Here is a 19,139-nt window from a genome sequence, read left to right as displayed (position 1 = left end):
AATGTTACTAAAGATTAGATGGCAGGTTATAGGGCAGTTTCTGTTTTCTTTGTGTCTATGCAAGGAGTCCCACTGATTTCCCCCGTAAGTAAAATTTAGTCTGTCGTTATCAAGTCTAAAAACTTTTCAGAAATAGACAGTCAAAGGCATAGGCCTTGATTCTCTGTTCCTCCATTCCCAGGCTGGGTGTGGACAAACAAAGTTACTTTAAGACATCTTTTTGCCTTTGACATTCTCAGGTCTTCAGGGCTGCTGCTCTAGCTTTTATGCTTGGCGTGCCTATGGATCCCTATAGCCAGTGGGATAGGCAGAGTAGAGAGTGCTCTTCAACCACTCCCTTTCTCCTAGCACGTCCACATACCAGGGGATGTGACAGAGATGGTATAGCTCTGCTCCGTCAGCTTTATATAAAAGTAGGAATTCCTCCTTTGCCAGGAAAATTCCCGGTGATCTCTTCAACTCTATCTATTCAGCCCCTTTAGCTGTTGGAGTGACATTAAGGAGCTGCAGTGGAGCAGAGAACCAGGCCTATAATGTGGAGCCTGGGCGTGAGCACTAAGTTGTTCTAGGCTCTATAGCTGGTACCTTAAACGTAGTGAAGTTTTTACTCTAGAAATGACTCCTTCCCCTTTATATTGGGATGGTTTGATAAATTATGGGCCAGATTGTTACTAGCCCTGAGGAGGACATGTCTGGGTTGGGCAAGGTGGCTTATGGCATGACACCCCAAACCCCCTAAACAAGGGCCAGTTCCAGTAGCAGTCCCTATATCTACACTATATAAGTCTCTGTTGTACTCAGACTAATATTTGGCCACCCTTGGTAACATCTAATGCTTTAAAAAAAATCATTTTTTTTATTTCAAACATATAAAACAGCAACAGAGATTAAAAGTCTCACATAGAAAAAGCATAATGCTTTTTGAAAAACAATGCTCTTTATTTAAAACCTATTTGGGGAGGGGTGAGTATTTTATATGGTCCAAGACTAGAGGGTTGTGATACTTTTTACGCTGAAGCTGTAAATAGGAAATGCAAAGCTCACGCATTCAAAGGAAGACGGCTGTGTTAAATGGTCTTCCTCTGCTCCTACCCATTCCCATTTTCTGTGTGAATTAAGTGCTTGTGTCATTTAAAGACTCGTGATGCCCCCAAGCAGTTCTTGCTGCACAGTTACTTCCCAATGGTGAGATAACTCTCCCCTTTACTAGGTGCATGGAGTGGGGAATGTGGGGTCATACATTTAAGGAAATGTGCATTTTGAGCTGAATTTTAATAATGGATGTGGTCGTCTGGGCAGCTTCCCAGGGACCAGCAAAACTGCTCTAATCCCTTTTCCCCCACATATGCCTCACTGTCAAATACAGATTCACATGAACCTCAGTAGAGATTTTTAACTCTGACCATGTGATACTTATTTATCTTTCCATGACTAGCTAACATTTTTTTTATTCTATTCAGCTAGAGGATGAAATTTCAACTTTACGGCAAGTGTTAGCAGCCAAAGAAAAGCACCTGGCAGAAATAAAACAAAAGCTTGGTATCAACCTGATGAATGAGCTGAAACAGAACTTTAGCAAAAGCTGGCACGACATGCAGACGACTTCTGCGTGAGTACAAAACCTGTACAAATTCATTCTTCTCCACTGAGTAGCATATTGTGTACTTTGTATTTTGGGCCCTCATACAGTGCTATCTGCTGAAAAATGTGGCCAAACTTGAGTAAGCTACAGGAACTGACATGGCAGGTTCTTCAAAGCACTTAAGTGGTTAAAAAAACAACCTGTAACAACAACAAATCCTACAGTACCCCACCAAATGTTGCCCATATCACATGAACCCCAGATTGGTGGGACAATATTTTTGATCTCATGGCATAATATTTGTTTTCCTACTTAGCTTTTTTCTTTGTACCGAAACAGCAGCAGCAGCAAGAAACATACTTCTGTTTGAATTAAAAAAAAATACTTCCAGTGCTCACAGAACTGCTGTGTGTGACTCCATATGGGAATTTTCTACAGTTTTTCATAGTTGACTTCAATAAGTGAAAGCAGGCAGTAGCCATAGGAGAAACAGTGCTGTATCTAACGGTTAGAACAGGGGGACTTAACTTCATGATTCCTGAGTTTATTCAGAGCTTTGCTATTGGCTTGCAGTTTGAGCTTAGTCAAATAGCTTAATGTGTCTCAGCTTTTGTTTACCTGTGCGTAATATGGATATCCAGAATACTTGCCTAGTTTCCAAGTATGTGGAGAAGCTCAATTTAGGTGAGATCCATGAATTAAAGGTACTGTAGAAATGCAGGGTATTGGTACCACTTGCAATGTAGAAACGATGGTAACTGAAATTCAAGTGTTAACAAACCAGCTCAGTAAAAGTCTCTATCTGTAAATCTTTTAAAAAACAAACCAATGATATTGTAGAACCCTAATGGTCTAGCGCTCATTGTTGTCTGCCAAAAGGGTGCTTGTTTGTGGGGTGGGGAGTTGGTTTTTCGTTTGTGCTGCCAAGTAATACTAGCATAGGCCTCGCATGAGGAAAGGAGTTACTGATGCATGTAAAGAAACAGTGATCAGACCTACCCTGAGTCCGCCACAAAATGTGGAGACCTAGGGCAGGTACAGCACTTTGAACTTCTGACTGAATAACTGAGGTAAAAGCTGTATCTGGGAGAAATGGTGTTTCAGCAAGACAGGAGACAGACAAAACAAGCAGCTCTAAAACTAAGTCGTTATTGAGGTGCAGGTCTCAGCTCCATAGTTAAGGTTGAGTTTTGCACTTAAAGCGGGGATTCAACATCGATATTTATGAAAAAAGAAGAACAGGAGTACTTGTGGCACCTTAGAGACTAACAAATTTATTAGAGCATAAGCTTTCGTGGACTACAGCCCACTTCTTCGGATGCATATAGAATGGAACATATAATGAGGAGATATATATACACACATACAGAGAGCATAAACAGGTGGGAGTTGTCTTACCAACTCTGAGAGGCCAATTAATTAAGAGAAAAAAAAAAAAAACTTTTGAAGTGATAATCAAGCTAGCCGAGTACAGACAGTGTGATAAGAAGTGTGAGAGTACTTACAAGGGGAGATAGTCAACGTTTGTAATGGCTCAGCCATTCCCAGTCCTTATTCAAACCGGAGTTGATTGTGTCTAGTTTGCATATCAATTCTAGCTCTGCAGTCTCTCTTTGGAGTCTGTTTTTGAAGTTTTTCTGTTGTAATATAGCCACCCGCAGGTCTGTCACTGAATGACCAGACAGGTTAAAGTGTTCTCCCACTGGTTTTTGAGTATTTTGATTCCTGATGTCAGATTTGTGTCCATTAATTCTTTTGCGTAGAGACTGTCCGGTTTGGCCAATGTACATGGCAGAGGGGCATTGCTGGCACATGATGGCATAGATCACATTGGTAGATGTGCAGGTGAACGAGCCCCTGATGGTATGGCTGATGTGATTAGGTCCTATGATGATGTCACTTGAATAGATATGTGGACAGAGTTGGCATCGGGGTTTGTTACAAGGATAGGTTCCTGGGTTAGTGGTTTTGTTCAGTGATGTGTGGTTGCTGGTGAGTATTTGCTTTAGGTTGGGGGGTTGTCTGTAAGCGAGGACAGGTCTGTCTCCCAAGATCTGTGAGAGTAAAGGATCATCTTTCAGGATAGGTTGTAGATCTCTGATGATGCGCTGGAGAGGTTTTAGTTGGGGGCTGAAGGTGACAGCTAGTGGTGTTCTGTTATTTTCTGCGGGTGGCTATATTACAACAGAAAAACTTCAAAAACAGACTCCAAAGAGAGACTGCAGAGCTAGAATTGATATGCAAACTAGACACAATCAACTCCGGTTTGAATAAGGACTGGGAATGGCTGAGCCATTACAAACTTTGACTATCTCCCCTTGTAAGTACTCTCACACTTCTTATCACACTGTCTGTACTCGGCTAGCTTGATTATCACTTCAAAAGTTTTTTTTTTTTTTTTTTTTTTTTCCTCTCTTAATTAATTGGCCTCTCAGAGTTGGTAAGACAACTCCCACCTGTTTATGCTCTCTGTATGTGTGTATATATATCTCCTCATTATATGTTCCATTCTATATGCATCCGAAGAAGTGGGCTGTAGTCCACGAAAGCTTATGCTCTAATAAATTTGTTAGTCTCTAAGGTGCCACAAGTACTCCTGTTCTTCTTTTTGCGGATACAGACTAACACGGCTGTTACTCTGAAACTTGATATTTATGAACACACTGTATCTTCCCTAAAATGACAGCACTTGAGTATTGAACGAATAATAATAAAAAGGAAAATCTAGTGTAGATGTCACCAAACTGTAGGGAGCGCCCCCCCCTAGGGGGGCACAGAGGAATGTTCGGGAGAGTGGGGTGGGAGCACCACCCATCTCCACTCCTGGCTCCGGCCCCTGCTCCCGGGGCCCCTGGCCAAGACTCTGCTCTCAGCCCTGTCCCTGGCTCCAGCTGGAGTCCCAGCCTTTGCCCCCTTACCCCTTCCGCACCCCCCTGCCCTGAGCCGGAACCCCAATCCTGGATCTTGCTCAGGGGATGGGGGAGGTGGAGACAGGGGTAAGGGAGGGTGGGAGGTAAAGTTTGGGGACCACTGACCTAATGTAATTGTAGTGTGGGGGGAAAAGTTTTCTGTCAAAGCTGTTTTGTGATAAAAAATTGGGGTTTTGGCAAAATGATTTTTTTTTTTTTTTTAAACAAATTGTGTTTTCCATGTAAAGGTTTGGCTTTGTGAGTATTTTTAATGAACACAAACATCCTAAAACATGAAGATGTATTTCAGCCAGGTTTAATGAAAGAATATGGTCATGAGGCACCAGAACTAAAACTTCAGTGAGGCAGCCCAGCAGAATTCCTAAATCAAACTTTTCCATTTTAAGCTTGTATAGAAGGGGCACTTAAGCAGGATGATTTGCATGAGACCTGATCATTAGGACAGTCACTACAATTAAAAATTAAGAGTGGTAAGGAAGAGTTTCAAAAGTACAAAGGACAGTTTAGGCCTCTCTATCCCACTGAAAATTAACTGGAGATAGGTGTCTAAACTGCCCTTTGTGCCTCCCCCTAAAGCATCGAAATCTGCAAAGCGCTGCACAACCTGGGCTTCTGTTGGCTTCAGTGGGAATTCACATTGAAGGATCTCTCCTGGCAAAAATCTGGTGGTAGATGATGACTGTAGGTTGAATAAACATTCTAATTCAATGTGGTAGCATGGAGTCAGTGCCTTACCCACAAAGGTTCCTTGTTTATATTTGCCTTCATCCTTATTAAATCAGGAGCCAATTAAAGAACAAAGGCCAAAATATTTGGGTGCCCAAATTTAGACTCCTAAATCCATATTAGCTATCTTAATTAAAATTGCCTGACTTTCAAGCAAACGTTAATGAGATTTGTAGACACTCAGCATTTCCAAAAATAAGGCTCCTTTTTTTCAAAAGCACGAAGAAGTATGCACCCAACCCATCATTGATTTTTGGAAAGAGCCTAAATGGGCTTCCAGAAATGGGGGGTACCCAAAAATTAGTGGTAACTTGACCACCTAACTGCTATTTGTGCCTTTGAAAATCTGCCCGATACCTAACTGTAGATATAGGCATTAACTTTAAGCATCTAGGTTTGAAAACATTTTAGATGTTCACCAACTTCATGGAAGTGTTGTTGATAGTGCCAGAAATGTCACCTTCAAAGGATTCTGTCCAGCAGAAAATGCTCATGGCTTTTCTCCTGTAGAAGACCATAAATATGGGCTCCATGGGCCAATGTTTCCTATAGATTCAAGCCACTTGCAAGGTCGCCACATAGCTTTGGGACAATAGCACACACAGAGCTAAATTCTGCCCTCTGTGCACAGGGGCAACTCCCATTAATTCCAGTCGGATGCTATATTTGCAACAATAGCTCTGGCATTTTGCAGCAAAGTAGCTTTCAAAAAGAAAATCTGGAAGGCTGTTCAAATCTTTCAGCCCTGAATGCAAAATACCTTCTGTTTGAGCTAACTCATTTACTTTGTCCCTTTCTGGGCATCACACTTCAGGAAAGGTGGACAAATTGGAGAAAGCCCAGAAGAGAGCAACAAAAATGAATTAAACGTCTAGACCTATGAGGAAAGAGTGGAAAAACTTTGATTATTTAGTCTGGAGAAGGAAGACTGAGGGGGAATATGAGAAGTCTTCAAGTATGTATAAGGTTGTTTATAAAGAGGAAGGTGATAATTAAGGCTGTTTTAGTCACGGGTATTTTTAGTAAAAGTCATGAACAGGTCACGGGCCGTAAACAAAAATTCACGGGCCTGTGACCTGTCCATGGCTTTTACTAAAAATACCCTCCCTGACTAAAACTTGGTCAGGGCACCACGGGTGCTTGGGGAGGTGGTGTGGGACCCCTGCTGGTACTGGGTGGGTGGGGCTGGTACTGGGGGAGGGACGGGGTAGTGGGGCTTCCTACCCGGCTCTGCATCCCTGCAGCTCCTAGTCAGCAGGGGCCAGGGTAGGGGCTTCACTGCTCCTGCCACAAGTGCTGGCTTCTGCAGCTCCCATTGGCTGGGAACCACAGCCAATGGGAGCTGTGGGGGCGGGACCTGTGGGCGCAGGCAGCATGCTATGTGGATACCCCTCCGCTGCCTCGGAGCTGCAGGGGGGCCATGCCAGTGAGAGCCGGGAAGCCCCCCATCCCGAGGTAAGCACCTCCCATACTCCCCAACCCCCTTCCCCTACACACCCAAACTGCCGGCCATGGGGCTGCCCCAGCCAGCACCAGCTGCTGCAGAAGTCACGGAGGTCACAGAAAGTCACGAAATCCATGACAGACTACTCGCAGCCTTAGTGATAATTTGTTCTCCCTTTCCACTGAGGACAAGACAAGAAGTAATGGGCTTCAATTACAGCAAGATTTAGGTTAGACATTAGGAAAAACTTCTTAACTGTAAATACTGGTTTAAACACTGGAACAAATTACCTAGGAGGTTGTGAAATCTCAGTCATTGGAAGTTTTTAAAGAACCAGTTAGACCTGGGTGGTCTGTCAGGGCTGGTTTTGATCAGTGTTTCTCAAATGTAGCAACTGTGGGTTTTTTATGGCCACGACAGCCTCCAAAACATGGGCGGATACTGGGGGGGGGAGGGGCGAGGGGCAAACCAGTGCCCCTCCCTGTGGCACCCAACTGTTGCTCCTGAAAAACTGTTTCTAAGGACTGTGAACTGCGCCACATTGGTGTTTGCACTGGTGCTACCAGCAGAGATTGGCACCCTGCACTGCGCAACTTCCTCAGGGGGCTCTGCCTCTGGAGACGTGGGGCTGGTGTGGGTGGTGCCAGAGGCAAGTCTTGTCAGTGGAGGCAGCTGCCGCATTTGGTCACTTGGGCAGTCCCCTGGGCAGTTCCCTCACTCCCAACCAGCCAGAGCGTGGTTAACCTGGGATTCTGCAGGCAGCCAGTGAGTTCCCAACCCATCTTCCCTGGGGTGGGCTCTCGCTGAAGGGCCACAGAAGGCAGGGACAGAGAGACAGGTCAGCCTTTTCCCCCTCCTGAGGTCGCACTCGCTGTTCACGGTTGCTATAGCTGCTGCAAGCACTTCAGTGGCCCCCACGTGCTGCAGGGTTTGGCAGCTCCCAGGCAGAGTGAGAGGCTCCTGCTCCGTGACATGCGCAAAGCACAAGAATCGGCGCAAACTCCGGGTAGACTTGTTGTACAGACATCCACATTTTACCAAAAAAGCAAAAGAAACAACAAAAAAGACAAGAATGTGCAAAGCACCTTATTGGTGTTTCTGTGATGTTGAGGTTCAGTAAAGAATAGAGATGACTATACATTATTTTTTATTATTGAGTCTGCAAAAAAACCCTATATAAATAAATGACAATGATTTGGATGTGTTTATGTGCACAATTATTTGTTTCTCCTAAAGTTAATTAAGTATTTCGGAAAAATTGTCCGCAAGAGTTGGTGACTGCATTCTGAGGCCACCAAAAATTTTGTTGTGAGAAGCTCTGGTCTAGATAATACTTAGTCCTGCCTCAGTGCAGGGGACTTGACCAGATGGACCATGAAGGTCCCTTCCAGTTTCTAAGAATTCTATCATTCACATCTGTTCATAATCAATTTTCTTGTCCAGTCTTTCCCTCTGTTATTCTACAGTGGGTTGATTTTAGCATAAACTACATGTCTGGGTAGGAGGTGTTTATTTTCACAGGCCCTTTTGCCTATATAAAACATACCAATAACTTCCTAAAGAATAGTTAATCAACTTCATTCATTTCACATTTTTGGTGGTGAGGAGGCATTCAGATAGAATAATTTTCTGAGCTCAGGTAGGCAGTGAATAGAGATTGCCAGGAATTTGGTTAGCTTAGAGCAGCGTGTTACTGGACTTATGAAAGCCTTTTGTGCATGAGGAGTTGTGTATAAATAATTGCACTTTTTAATGAAGCAGGACAATGTTGGTGGGTTTTAAAGGCAAAGCTAACAATTTTGGATTAAGGTGTAATTTTATTGCACTGATTTTTTTTAATTATTTATTTTCTTAATTAGCATTTTGCTACCCAGGAAAGGGGCTTATGTAACCTGAATTCTTGCTTGGTTATAGGTGTTTGCTTTGCATTTGAGTGGGTGCACTTCTTACTTTCATGTTTGAAATGAATTTTGCAGTTCTCAGTATACAATACTAAGCAATAAGAAATACACACTGATCATTTCCATGTTGTAACATAAGTCATGCAATGAAACAGTCCGACCTGTACCTCATCGTGGTGGAGCGGGTGTAACATCTGAAGTAGGGGATCGCTCATTGGAGCTATGCCATCAGTGATGAAGGCTTGTCTGAAATATCACCTTGGGCCTTATGTGAGGTGGACAGGTCCAATGAGAACCCTGAAAATGATGGCTAGCACAGGTGGTGAAGATGCAGGCCTAACGGAAGCAAGGCTGATAGATCACAGCTGTCACGAGGTGGAAGATTCCTTACTTCTGTATTCTGGCAGCCACAACCACTTACGTGGGGTAGCACTACTGCGAAATGAGGCCAAGTCCTCCTTAATAACCTGGATTCCAGTGTCTCCTCGGCTACTTATTGCACGTCTTAAACATTGGCATGGTTACCGCACTGTCATAGAGGAATCTGTTGATTCAGTTGATGATCATTTTTACGATCAGTTGGAATGTCTAGTATGCACAGTCCCTCCACATAATCTTGTGATCCTGGGTGACCTAAACACACTTACTGGCTCCCTTCGAAATGTTTCTGAACACGTCACTGATCATTATGGCTCAGGTATACCCAATGATAAATCTTGCCGCTTGCTCACGTTCTGCGCCTCCCAGAATCTTTCTATTCTTGGGTCATGGTTCAAGTGGCACTGCATATGCCAGATGTCATGGGTCTCTCATGATAGCATCACTCAGAAGGAGTTGGACCACATCAAAAGACTTGATTTTAACAAATAGGGAGGAACTCGTTGAGAATGTGAAAGTAGAAGGCAGCCTGGGTGAAAGTGATCATGAAATCATAGACTTTGCAATTCTAAGGAAGGGTAGAAGGGAGAACAGCAAAATAGAGACAATGGATTTCAGGAAGGCAGATTTTGGGAAGCTCAGAGAGCTGATAGGTAAGGTCCCATGGGAATCAAGACTGAGGGGAAAAACAACTGAGGAGAGTTGGCAGTTTTTCAAAGGGACACTATTAAGGGCCCAAAAGCAAGCTATTCCGCTGGTTAGGAAAGATAGAAAATGTGGCAAAAGACCACGTTGGCTTAACCACGAGATCTTGCACGATCTAAAAAATAAAAAGGAGTCATATAAAAAATGGAAACTAGGACAGATTACAAAGGATGAATATAGGCAAACAACACAGGAATGCAGGGGCAAGATTAGAAAGGCAAAGGCACAAAATGAGCTCAAACTAGCTACGGGAATAAAAGGAAACAAGAAGACTTTTTATCAATACATTAGAAGCAAGAGGAAGACCAAAGACAGGGTAGGCCCACTGCTTAGTGAAGAGGGAGAAACAGTAACAGGAAACTTGGAAATGGCAGAGATGCTTAATGACTTCTTTGTTTCGGTCTTCACCGAGAAGTCTGAAGGAATGCCTAACATAGTGAATGCTAATGGGAAGGGGGTAGGTTTAGCGGATAAAATAAAAAAAGAACAAGTTAAAAATCACTTAGAAAAGTTAGATGCCTGCAAGTCACCCGGGCCTGATGAAATGCATCCTAGAATACTCAAGGAGCTAATAGAGGAGGTATCTGAGCCTCTAGCTATTATCTTTGGAAAGTCATGGGAGACGGGAGAGATTCCAGAAGACTGGAAAAGGGCAAATATAGTGCCCATCTATAAAAAGGGAACTAAAAACAACCCAGGTAACTACAGACCAGTTAGTTTAACTTCTGTGCCAGGGAAGATAATGGAGCAAGTAATTAAGGAAATCATCTGCCAACACTTGGAAGGTGGTAAGGTGATAGGGAATAGCCAGCATGGATTTGTGAAGAACAAATCATGTCAAACCAATCTGATAGCTTTCTTTGATAGGATAACGAGCCTTGTGGATAAGGGTGAAGCGGTGGATGTGGTATACCTAGACTTTAGTAAGGCATTTGATACGGTCTCGCATGATATTCTTATCGATAAACTAGGCAAATACAAATTAGATGGGGCTACTATAAGGTGGGTGCATAACTGGCTGGATAATCGTACTCAGAGAGTTGTTATTAATGGTTCCCAATCCTGCTGGAAAGGCGTAACGAGTGGGGTACCGCAGGGGTCTGTTTTGGGACCGGCTCTGTTCAATATCTTCATCAACGACTTAGATATTGGCATAGAAAGTACGCTTATTAAGTTTGCGGATGATACCAAACTGGGAGGGATTGCAACTACTTTGGAGGACAGGGTCATAATTCAAAATGATCTGGACAAATTGGAGAAATGGTCTGAGTTAAACAGGATGAAGTTTAACAAAGACAAATGCAAAGTGCTCCACTTAGGAAGGAAAAATCAATTTCACACATACAGAATGGGAAAAGACTGTCTAGGAAGGAGTACGGCAGAAAGGGATCTAGGGGTTAGAGTGGACCACAAGCTAAATATGAGTCAACAGTGTGATGCTGTTGCAAAAAAAGCAAACATGATTCTGGGATGCATTAACAGGTGTGTTGTGAGCAAGACACGAGAAGTCATTCTTCCGCTCTACTCTGCTCTGGTTAGGCCTCAGCTGGAGTATTGTGTCCAGTTCTGGGCGCCGCATTTTAAAAAAGATGTGGAGAAACTGGAAAGGGTCCAAAGAAGAGCAACAAGAATGATTAAAGGTCTTGAGAACATGACCTATGAAGGAAGGCTGAAAGAATTGGGTTTGTTTAGTTTGGAAAAGAGAAGACTGAGAGGGGACATGATAGCAGTTTTCAGGTATATAAAAGGGTGTCATAAGGAGGAGGGAGAGAACTTGTTCACCTTAGCCTCTAAGGATAGAACCAGAAACAATGGGTTTAAACTGCAGCAAGGGAGGTCTAGATTGGACATTAGGAAAAAGTTCCTAACTGTCAGGGTGGTTAAACACTGGAACAAATTGCCTAGGGAGGTTGTGGAATCTCCGTCTCTGGAGATATTTAAGGGTAGGTTAGATAAATGTCTACTAGGGATGGTCTAGGCAGTATTTGGTCCTGCCATGCGGGCAGGGGACTGGACTCGATGACCTCTCGAGGTCCCTTCCAGTCCTAGAATCTATGAATCTATGAATCTATGAAAAAACATGTGACAGGCATCTCTTCACCTCCTGTAGATTATATCGTGGTGCGGAATGTGCTGCAAACACAGATCACCACCTAGTGGTTGCCCGTATGGTGTTTGACGCTCTGATGAGCAGGTAAGCCCTCTGTGATGATGAAGTTTGACATAGACGCACTTTGTGTGCCAGGTTTAGTCAACAGGTTTTGTATTGACGTTAGCAATAGATTCTCAGCTATAGCCGCCCTGCCGGATGACATGGAGGTTGCCTGGTCACTGTTCACTTCCATTCCCCACCAATCCGCTGAGCAGACAATTGGCTATAGGCATCCAGCACATTGACCTTAGCTATCGGAGAAGGCCTTCCAAATAATTAAATTGAAGGCCATCATTTGCCAGATTGGCGATAAGCGTGCTTGTAACCAGCTGAAGCGAAAATTTAGCACCCTGACACTCTGTGATCACGACGCATATTATAACCATGTGGCGGACAATGTTGAATTTGCCTCAGCCAGGGGTGACCTAAAGCCAGCATTCTGTGCTATTCGCAATCTCAGCGGTCAAGAGGTAGTCGCTACAAACAGCATCCTGAATGGCAGCCAAGGCCATCCATGTAAATCGGATGATGACGTCCTCTCACACTGGGTGGCGCATTATCACAGTGCCCTGAACCACCATCCAGCTCTGACCAAGCAACAGCCAGAGGATCTGGCAGCCACTGCTTTTCCAAACCCAGACACCTGTAGGGATGCACCAACACTGGATGAAGTAAAGTGTGCCATCTATAAACTGAAAGACGGACGCGCAGCTGGCGCTGATGGTACCCCTGCAGAACTGCTAAAATGTGCTATTGACCCTATAGTGGAATCACTTCTGGCCATCTTTCATCTGGTGCGGAGAACAGGAACCTTGCCAACCACCTGGAAGGACGGTGTTGTGATCTCACTTTATAAGGGCAAAGGACTGCACAGTGATTATAAGAGCTACAGGCTGATCACCTTGCTGTCCATTCCAGGGAAGGTGTTTGTGCATGTTTTGCTGGCGTGCTTGGAGCCTCTGCTACATTGGAGGCATCTCCCCCAATAGTCAGGCTTTGAGGAACAGGTCCACATTAGACGCCATTTTGGTCTTCCACTTGTTGTCGGAGATGCACCGTGAGTTCAGGAAGCCCCTGCACGTAGCATACATTAATCTTAAGGCTGCATTTGATTCAGTTGACTGTGTCGCACTATGGAAGGCCTTAAAGGGCATAGGTGTCCTTACCACTCTGCTGGACTTGATTAGAGAGCTGCATAATGGAACCACTGCCCACTTACGTCTGGGGAATCGATGTCCGCACCTTTTAAAATCAGTATCTGGTATCAGGCAGGGGGATGTATCTTGGCCCTGCGCTCTTTTGTCAGGCAGTGGAGTTAATAATGCAACATTCTGTCTGGGCCATAGGCATCTCAGACCTTGATTACGCTGATAACGTTCTTCTAGTACAGAGCCACAACAGGTTTCGAGAGGCACTCCAGAAAATGGAGGAGGAGTGGGCTAAGATTGGCCTCCATGTTTCATGGTCAAAGACAAAGTTGCAAAATCTAGGACCAGGTTCACCTGTGACTCCAATCTCTCTTTGAATAATGAAACTGTCGAAGCAGTCTCCAGCTTTTGCTATTTGGGTTCTATACTTCCTCAAACTCTCACATGGAGGTTCTCCATCGGATTGGTATTGCAGCATCTGACATGGGTCATTTTCAACGAATATGGAATCCACCTCATCTCAGCATGACAACCAAGTTCAGGATCTATTCGAGCTGTATTTTTCCCGTACTGTTGTATGGCTGCGGAACATGGACACTACACCACTCAGACTGGGCAAAGTTGGAGGCTTTCCACACAAAATGCCAACATCGTACATTGGGCATAAAGTGGAATGACTTCATCTGTAATGTAGATGTTTATGGTCGCTCTAATCTACAGACTACAGGGGCGATTGTCCGCAGATGGAACCTTAAGTTTTTCAGACATGTTGCAAGGATGCCACAAGACGTTCCAGTAAATGCTGTTCTCTGGGTGGCTTCTAACATCTGGGATAAAATTCCACCAACCGAGGGGTGGAGGCAGCCCAGAGGCAGACCTCCTGTTACATGAGTTCATCAAGTCTGTTCTGATGTTGGACTCTTGAGCCGTCAAGCTCTTGCAGCTGCTTGGGAATGGACCAAATGGCGAACGATCGATATGGCCAACTGTTCGGCTAAGCATTGAAGAGAGAAGAATGAAACAGCCCTAAAGAGTTCCGTGCCTTCTCTTGCTGTTTCTTCCATTAAATTTCATATGATAACTACAAATGTCAGGTTAATTTATCCTGATATGTCTGTGAACACCAATCTCTCACATGAAGCACTGAATATATCTCGACCAGACACTTAAGAGTCTTTTTTACATTTTATCCTCACCGTGCTCATCCGGTAAGAGGTAACTTTACCGGCAGCTTTGCCCATCAGTTCCCTTCTGGGGCTTTCTGGTAGCAGCAGGACACTCCAGCGTCATCTTGGGTAGCAACAGCATTGGGACTAGTAAATTACCAGGGAATAATTATTATACCCAAACGTTTCCTAATGATTATCTGGCAGCAGCTTCTTCAATGTCACAATGTAGTCTGATGGCTCTCAAGACACACCCCAGTTTCACTCTGTCTTATTATGCCTCCAATTGTCACAGAACCTCCTTTTACCTAAACTTCTCTTGTCAAATCAGCTCCTCTTAAATGGACAGCAAGTCAACCCATAGGTCATGTAGCAAAACATGTACAGAGATTACTTAGAGAATATTGGTGATTTATTGCATTTTATGAAACTGAAATAAAAAGCAATAATACTATTTTAAAAGCCCAAGTCAGTAATTATAAACTAAAGGGTAGCTTGATTGCATTATGGGTGTTTCTGGCCATGTTATATCATGGGAAATGCTGTCTGGCTGAGGAGCACAGACCATAGAGAAGACATGAGTAAACAGAACTACAACGCTCATGAGGCACCATGGTGGGCTATCCAAATCAAAATATTTCAGTTTTCAGGCATTTGGGGTGTTTTTATGAAAAACTGAAATTTTCCACAGAAAACTATACATTTTTTTTTAAAGTCTGCTAATACCCAGTTTTCTGTCAAAAATGGTTTCAATGGAAACTTTCCCACCAGCCCTACTTTTGAATCAGAAACACAGAGCTACTTTCACCATTCCTTCTGTTCCTATACTTCCCCCATTAATTGTACCAAAACAATTAGGGGCATAGCTATGAACTTCAATAACTTAAGCTTCGGAAAATATGGCTCTTAGCATGGACGAGATCTGTTAGGCTTGAACACTGAGCCAGGATGCTATTTAATAGCAAATACTGCTATATAGCATTTCCATATGTGCATCTATATGCCATTCCATTAAATCAGACCTCACAAGGAAAAAACAATTACTCAGGGTGTTTCACCATTCAGAATGAGGAGTGCTCAGTGCAGCTGAGGATGGAAACCACAAAGTCTTGCTATGATCTGCAATGACTGTCAATGCCAAGGGGCTGTTATAGTAATAACCAAGCACAGGAAAGCCGTGGCCCTGTCCCCTTTGGGCTGACACCTCCTGAGATTCAGAAAAACTAGCCACTGGCCAGCCCCAGCCCCAAACAATCTAGGGAGTCAAAATCATTCTGCAACCCTGTGCCAGGGCACAGGACTATACCTACAGCCACTCAACACACTTGTATAATGGGTTAGACACACTGGATCTGTGTCCAGATGAGTTCTGTGGTCTGCCATAATGCTAGCCTCCACTTTAGCCTTTCTAAGGCTGGCACTGAGACCTCTGACAGCACAGTCCAGGAAGTCTGCCTACTGTCCCCTCCCAGAAGCCTCTGCCCTTCCTACCTTTCTCCTTACCTTATCCTGCTGGCTGGTCACCCTCGCCCTCAGGTGACGGGTCTATCCAACTTCCTGGCCAGTCCCCAGTGCCAAGAAGCACTGCTGTGGTTTTGGCAGGTGAGGGCTCAGCATTCACACAGCATGGGACCTGGGTACTGGCTGGGCCATGGCGTGCTCCCAGATGTCACGTGTGCAGCTAGTAGTTAAGATCACAATGTGTGTGGCTGCAATGTGCCACTTTTTTTTGCTGTGCACATGCATCTTTTGACTGGTGACTGGCAAAGGTAGTAGAAAAACTGGCCAGATGGCAACCTTAGGACACTTATGAGAGCCACTTTAGAGTTGGTATTAGGAGCTGCTATCTTGGCTTGACATCACCAGAGGATACCCCCTACTCTCCTGGCTGGATCCACCAGGTTTAGGACTGCTTTGTGCTGGTGTAAATCTGGTGTAAATCTGCCAGAGTGCCACCCAGGATTGGCCCCCTTGGTTTTGCCCAGTACAGTCATGGGAGTCCTTCTACTGACTTCAGTGAGCTCTGGATCAGGCCCATAATGCAGACAAATGCTATTCATACCTTTCTGTAGGCCACTTTCTGCCATCCTTATTCACAACACAACAGTGCCTTATTTAAGAAGTAGTCTTGTTGAAATCAGCCGGGACTACTCCTGGAGGAAGGCACTATTCAGCATGAGTGAGGGTGGCAGTATCTGGGCCTATTTTTCTATTCCTCTGCAGCTTCACCTCTGTCATGATTTGCCTCCCCTTTTCTATTCAAGACTGACCAGAATAGAATCTGACAGTTGTGCCAAATAATGTGATGAAGCAAAAAGGGGACGAGAATGAGATCACCAAATGCATTTGAACTTGTTACTTCAGGTGAAAATCAAACGCATGTATAAACTCACTCTAACCCCTTTTAAAATGATGTTCACAGTATGGAATATAGATCCTGCATCAGATTCTGCTCTGTTACTCCTGTCCAATCCTGTTGAAGTCTGCAAGGTTGCACAGGTCCAACAGCAGATCATGTCCTTTTGTGACTTTTGTTCAAAGAAATCTTAATCACAGCACTCGACTCTAAGAATTTTGTACATTACCCACATTCTCTTTCTGGAGCCTTTCTCCGCAAGTCTGACTAGATACAAGCTGTGCCTTATCGCCAACTGCATCTTCCAGTTGTTTCTCCAAAACATTTTACAGTTTTAAATATGACAGGACAGTGGACAGTATTGCATATAACAGGCAGTATTAATGCCTTCTTGATCCTGTGGATTCTCACCCCCCATCCTCCCTCCTGCTCTGAGTGTGGAGATCCAGACAGATGTAATAGGTGAAATCTTGGCCATTGAAATCAATGGCAAAACTATTTTGACTTCAGTGAGGCCAGAATTTCATGGAGCCGAGGCAGGGGACCCAAGAGGCAGCGCAGAGTGTTGTATGCAGAGTGTTGTGTTGTATGCACAGTACTAGCCTTTGGCAGATCTCCCAGGATTAGGGTGACCAGACAGCAAGTGTGAAAAATTGGGACCAGGGTGGGGGGTAATAGGATCCTATATAAGAAAAAGACCCCAAAATCGGGACTGTCCCTATAAAATCGGGACATCTGGTCACCCTACCCAGGATCTGCAAGTTTTGTGGGCGGAGCCCCCTGCCCATTTTACAGGGAGCAAGGGAAAGGAAACTGCACCAAGAGAACATCACAGGGTGTCTGTATTGCTAGCTTTAATGTAACTTGCTCAGAGTTGTGAAGCCATGGCAATACGCACTTCAGTTCGGGCAAGCCAGCCGAGGAATGACCCAGGGTTCTGGGAAGGCTTGTACAGCACACACTGAAGCATGTGCGGCTGCAGCTTCACTGATCTGCAACCCAAGCCAGCAAGACAAAGCTAGCTTGGAGATGTGTGCCTGAGTTTCAGTCACACTCAGTGGTTGCTGTATACACATACCATACATGAGTCTTCAGACGCTCTGGCCTTTTCTTTAGATTTCTCCAGGGGTGAGGGCAAACTGGGGCATAATTCCTTTGAATGATTTGAGATGTATTTTCCCTTCAGAGTGCCCATGTAATTTCCATTTGTCTTAATATATTTGGAGAGAGGACACATTGTTAAAAACAAAAATTCTGCCAGGCATAACTTGAGTGGGGGGGGAGGGCGGGGTTGGGTTTTGTTATTTTTTGTTCCAAATTACAGTCTGTCTAAGGACTATATTCTGACCTGGTACAAATGGATTAATTCAACTGATGCTATGAATTTGACCCTTGATAGTGTTGATCCAAATTATAAATCCCTGAAAATAAAGGTTTATCCTGAAAGTGGTGATACAGCTTTAACTAGAGCAGTGCTAGTGAAAGCCAGTGAATGCTGATAAAAGGGTTTCCCTTTTCTTTAAATACAGATTTATTTATTTTTTAAATCAATCCCTGATGAGACGCTCCCAGGTGTCATTTTAGTGAGATGGCCATCACTGGAGACAATTACAATGCTATATTAGGCAAAATAACTACATTTTGGCTTCACTGCTCCTGTAAATGCTATAATAGGTTCCAGGTAGGAAGAGGAGAGAGAGCTGCTATCACTCAGTTGCAGAGTGGGAATTAAGTTTAGGTCACTGATAAACCTTCGTGCTTATCTGCATGGATGAGATGGCAAGATGCAAGCTCAGTCACTCTGACATTCTTAAGAACGTGTTTTTAACTGTGGATTATTAGAATAAACTATACTTGCAACATATATCATTTACATGCCTGTTAAAGCTCAAATGAAATGTGTTAATTAATGCTCTAGTCATCCCTCTGCTTTTACATGAAATCCCCAGCAAAATATCTATAAAATCAAGTGTTTCCCAGAAACACAGCTGCTTTACATTCATTCTAGAGCATTTCATTCTTAAGCTGACTAATGCTTTAAACAGAAAAAGAAGCAAGCTCTGTAAGACATGGCTTGTGCCACCAGGCTCTGTTGTATGGTTTTGTTGTTGTTTGAGTCGTCTTGCATCTCGTGAAAGCTTTATCATGGAGGAGAGCTCCTAATGGATTATTCTTTCCCAGAAAAGACCGAAACAGAACACTGAATGTCATTAGCAAAATGAAGGTACATTAATTAACAGTATATGTTGTCATATGCTTTACTGAAGCTGATTTTAAAATTATACACTATTATTCATAGTTTCATAGAATTTAATGCCAGAAGGAACCATTAGCTCATTAAGCCTTTATATCCCAGGCCATTAATTTCACTCAGTTACCCCTGTACAGTACATTGGGTTAGACTAAGCATTTCAGTCCTCAGGAGACCAAACTGTTGTGTGCCACAGGAGAGACCAAAGTGTCACCAATGCCTGAGGCACCTGCAATGCAGGGACTTGATATGGTGAGATGTACATGTTGTTGGATTGTGACCATTGAACCATGCAGTTTCAGATTATTCTGTAACAATAAGCTGTTTTCATTATTTACAGTCCCACCAATCTTTGTGTTACCTGCCAACTTTATCAACAAAGATTTCATCTAGAGCATTG

The 19,139-nt window shown here is 43.8% G+C and overlaps 1 protein-coding gene across 5 annotated transcripts in view; it reads left to right on the top strand.

Moving 5' to 3' along the window:
- Window positions 1–19,139, top strand: part of TPD52L1 (TPD52 like 1) — a 112,936-nt gene that overhangs the window by 27,627 nt on the left and 66,170 nt on the right. For all 5 annotated transcript variants that reach the window (XM_054022397.1, XM_054022396.1, XM_054022399.1 and 2 more), the window contains exon 3: window positions 1,461–1,609. In XM_054022397.1, the coding sequence (XP_053878372.1) occupies window positions 1,461–1,609 (149 nt within the window). The remainder of the gene's footprint in view (window positions 1–1,460; window positions 1,610–19,139) is intronic.

This window comes from Malaclemys terrapin, chromosome 3 (genome assembly GCF_027887155.1).
Source record: "Malaclemys terrapin pileata isolate rMalTer1 chromosome 3, rMalTer1.hap1, whole genome shotgun sequence".
Lineage (NCBI taxonomy): Eukaryota > Metazoa > Chordata > Testudines > Emydidae > Malaclemys > Malaclemys terrapin.
This window is presented reverse-complemented; position numbering and strand designations above follow the sequence as displayed.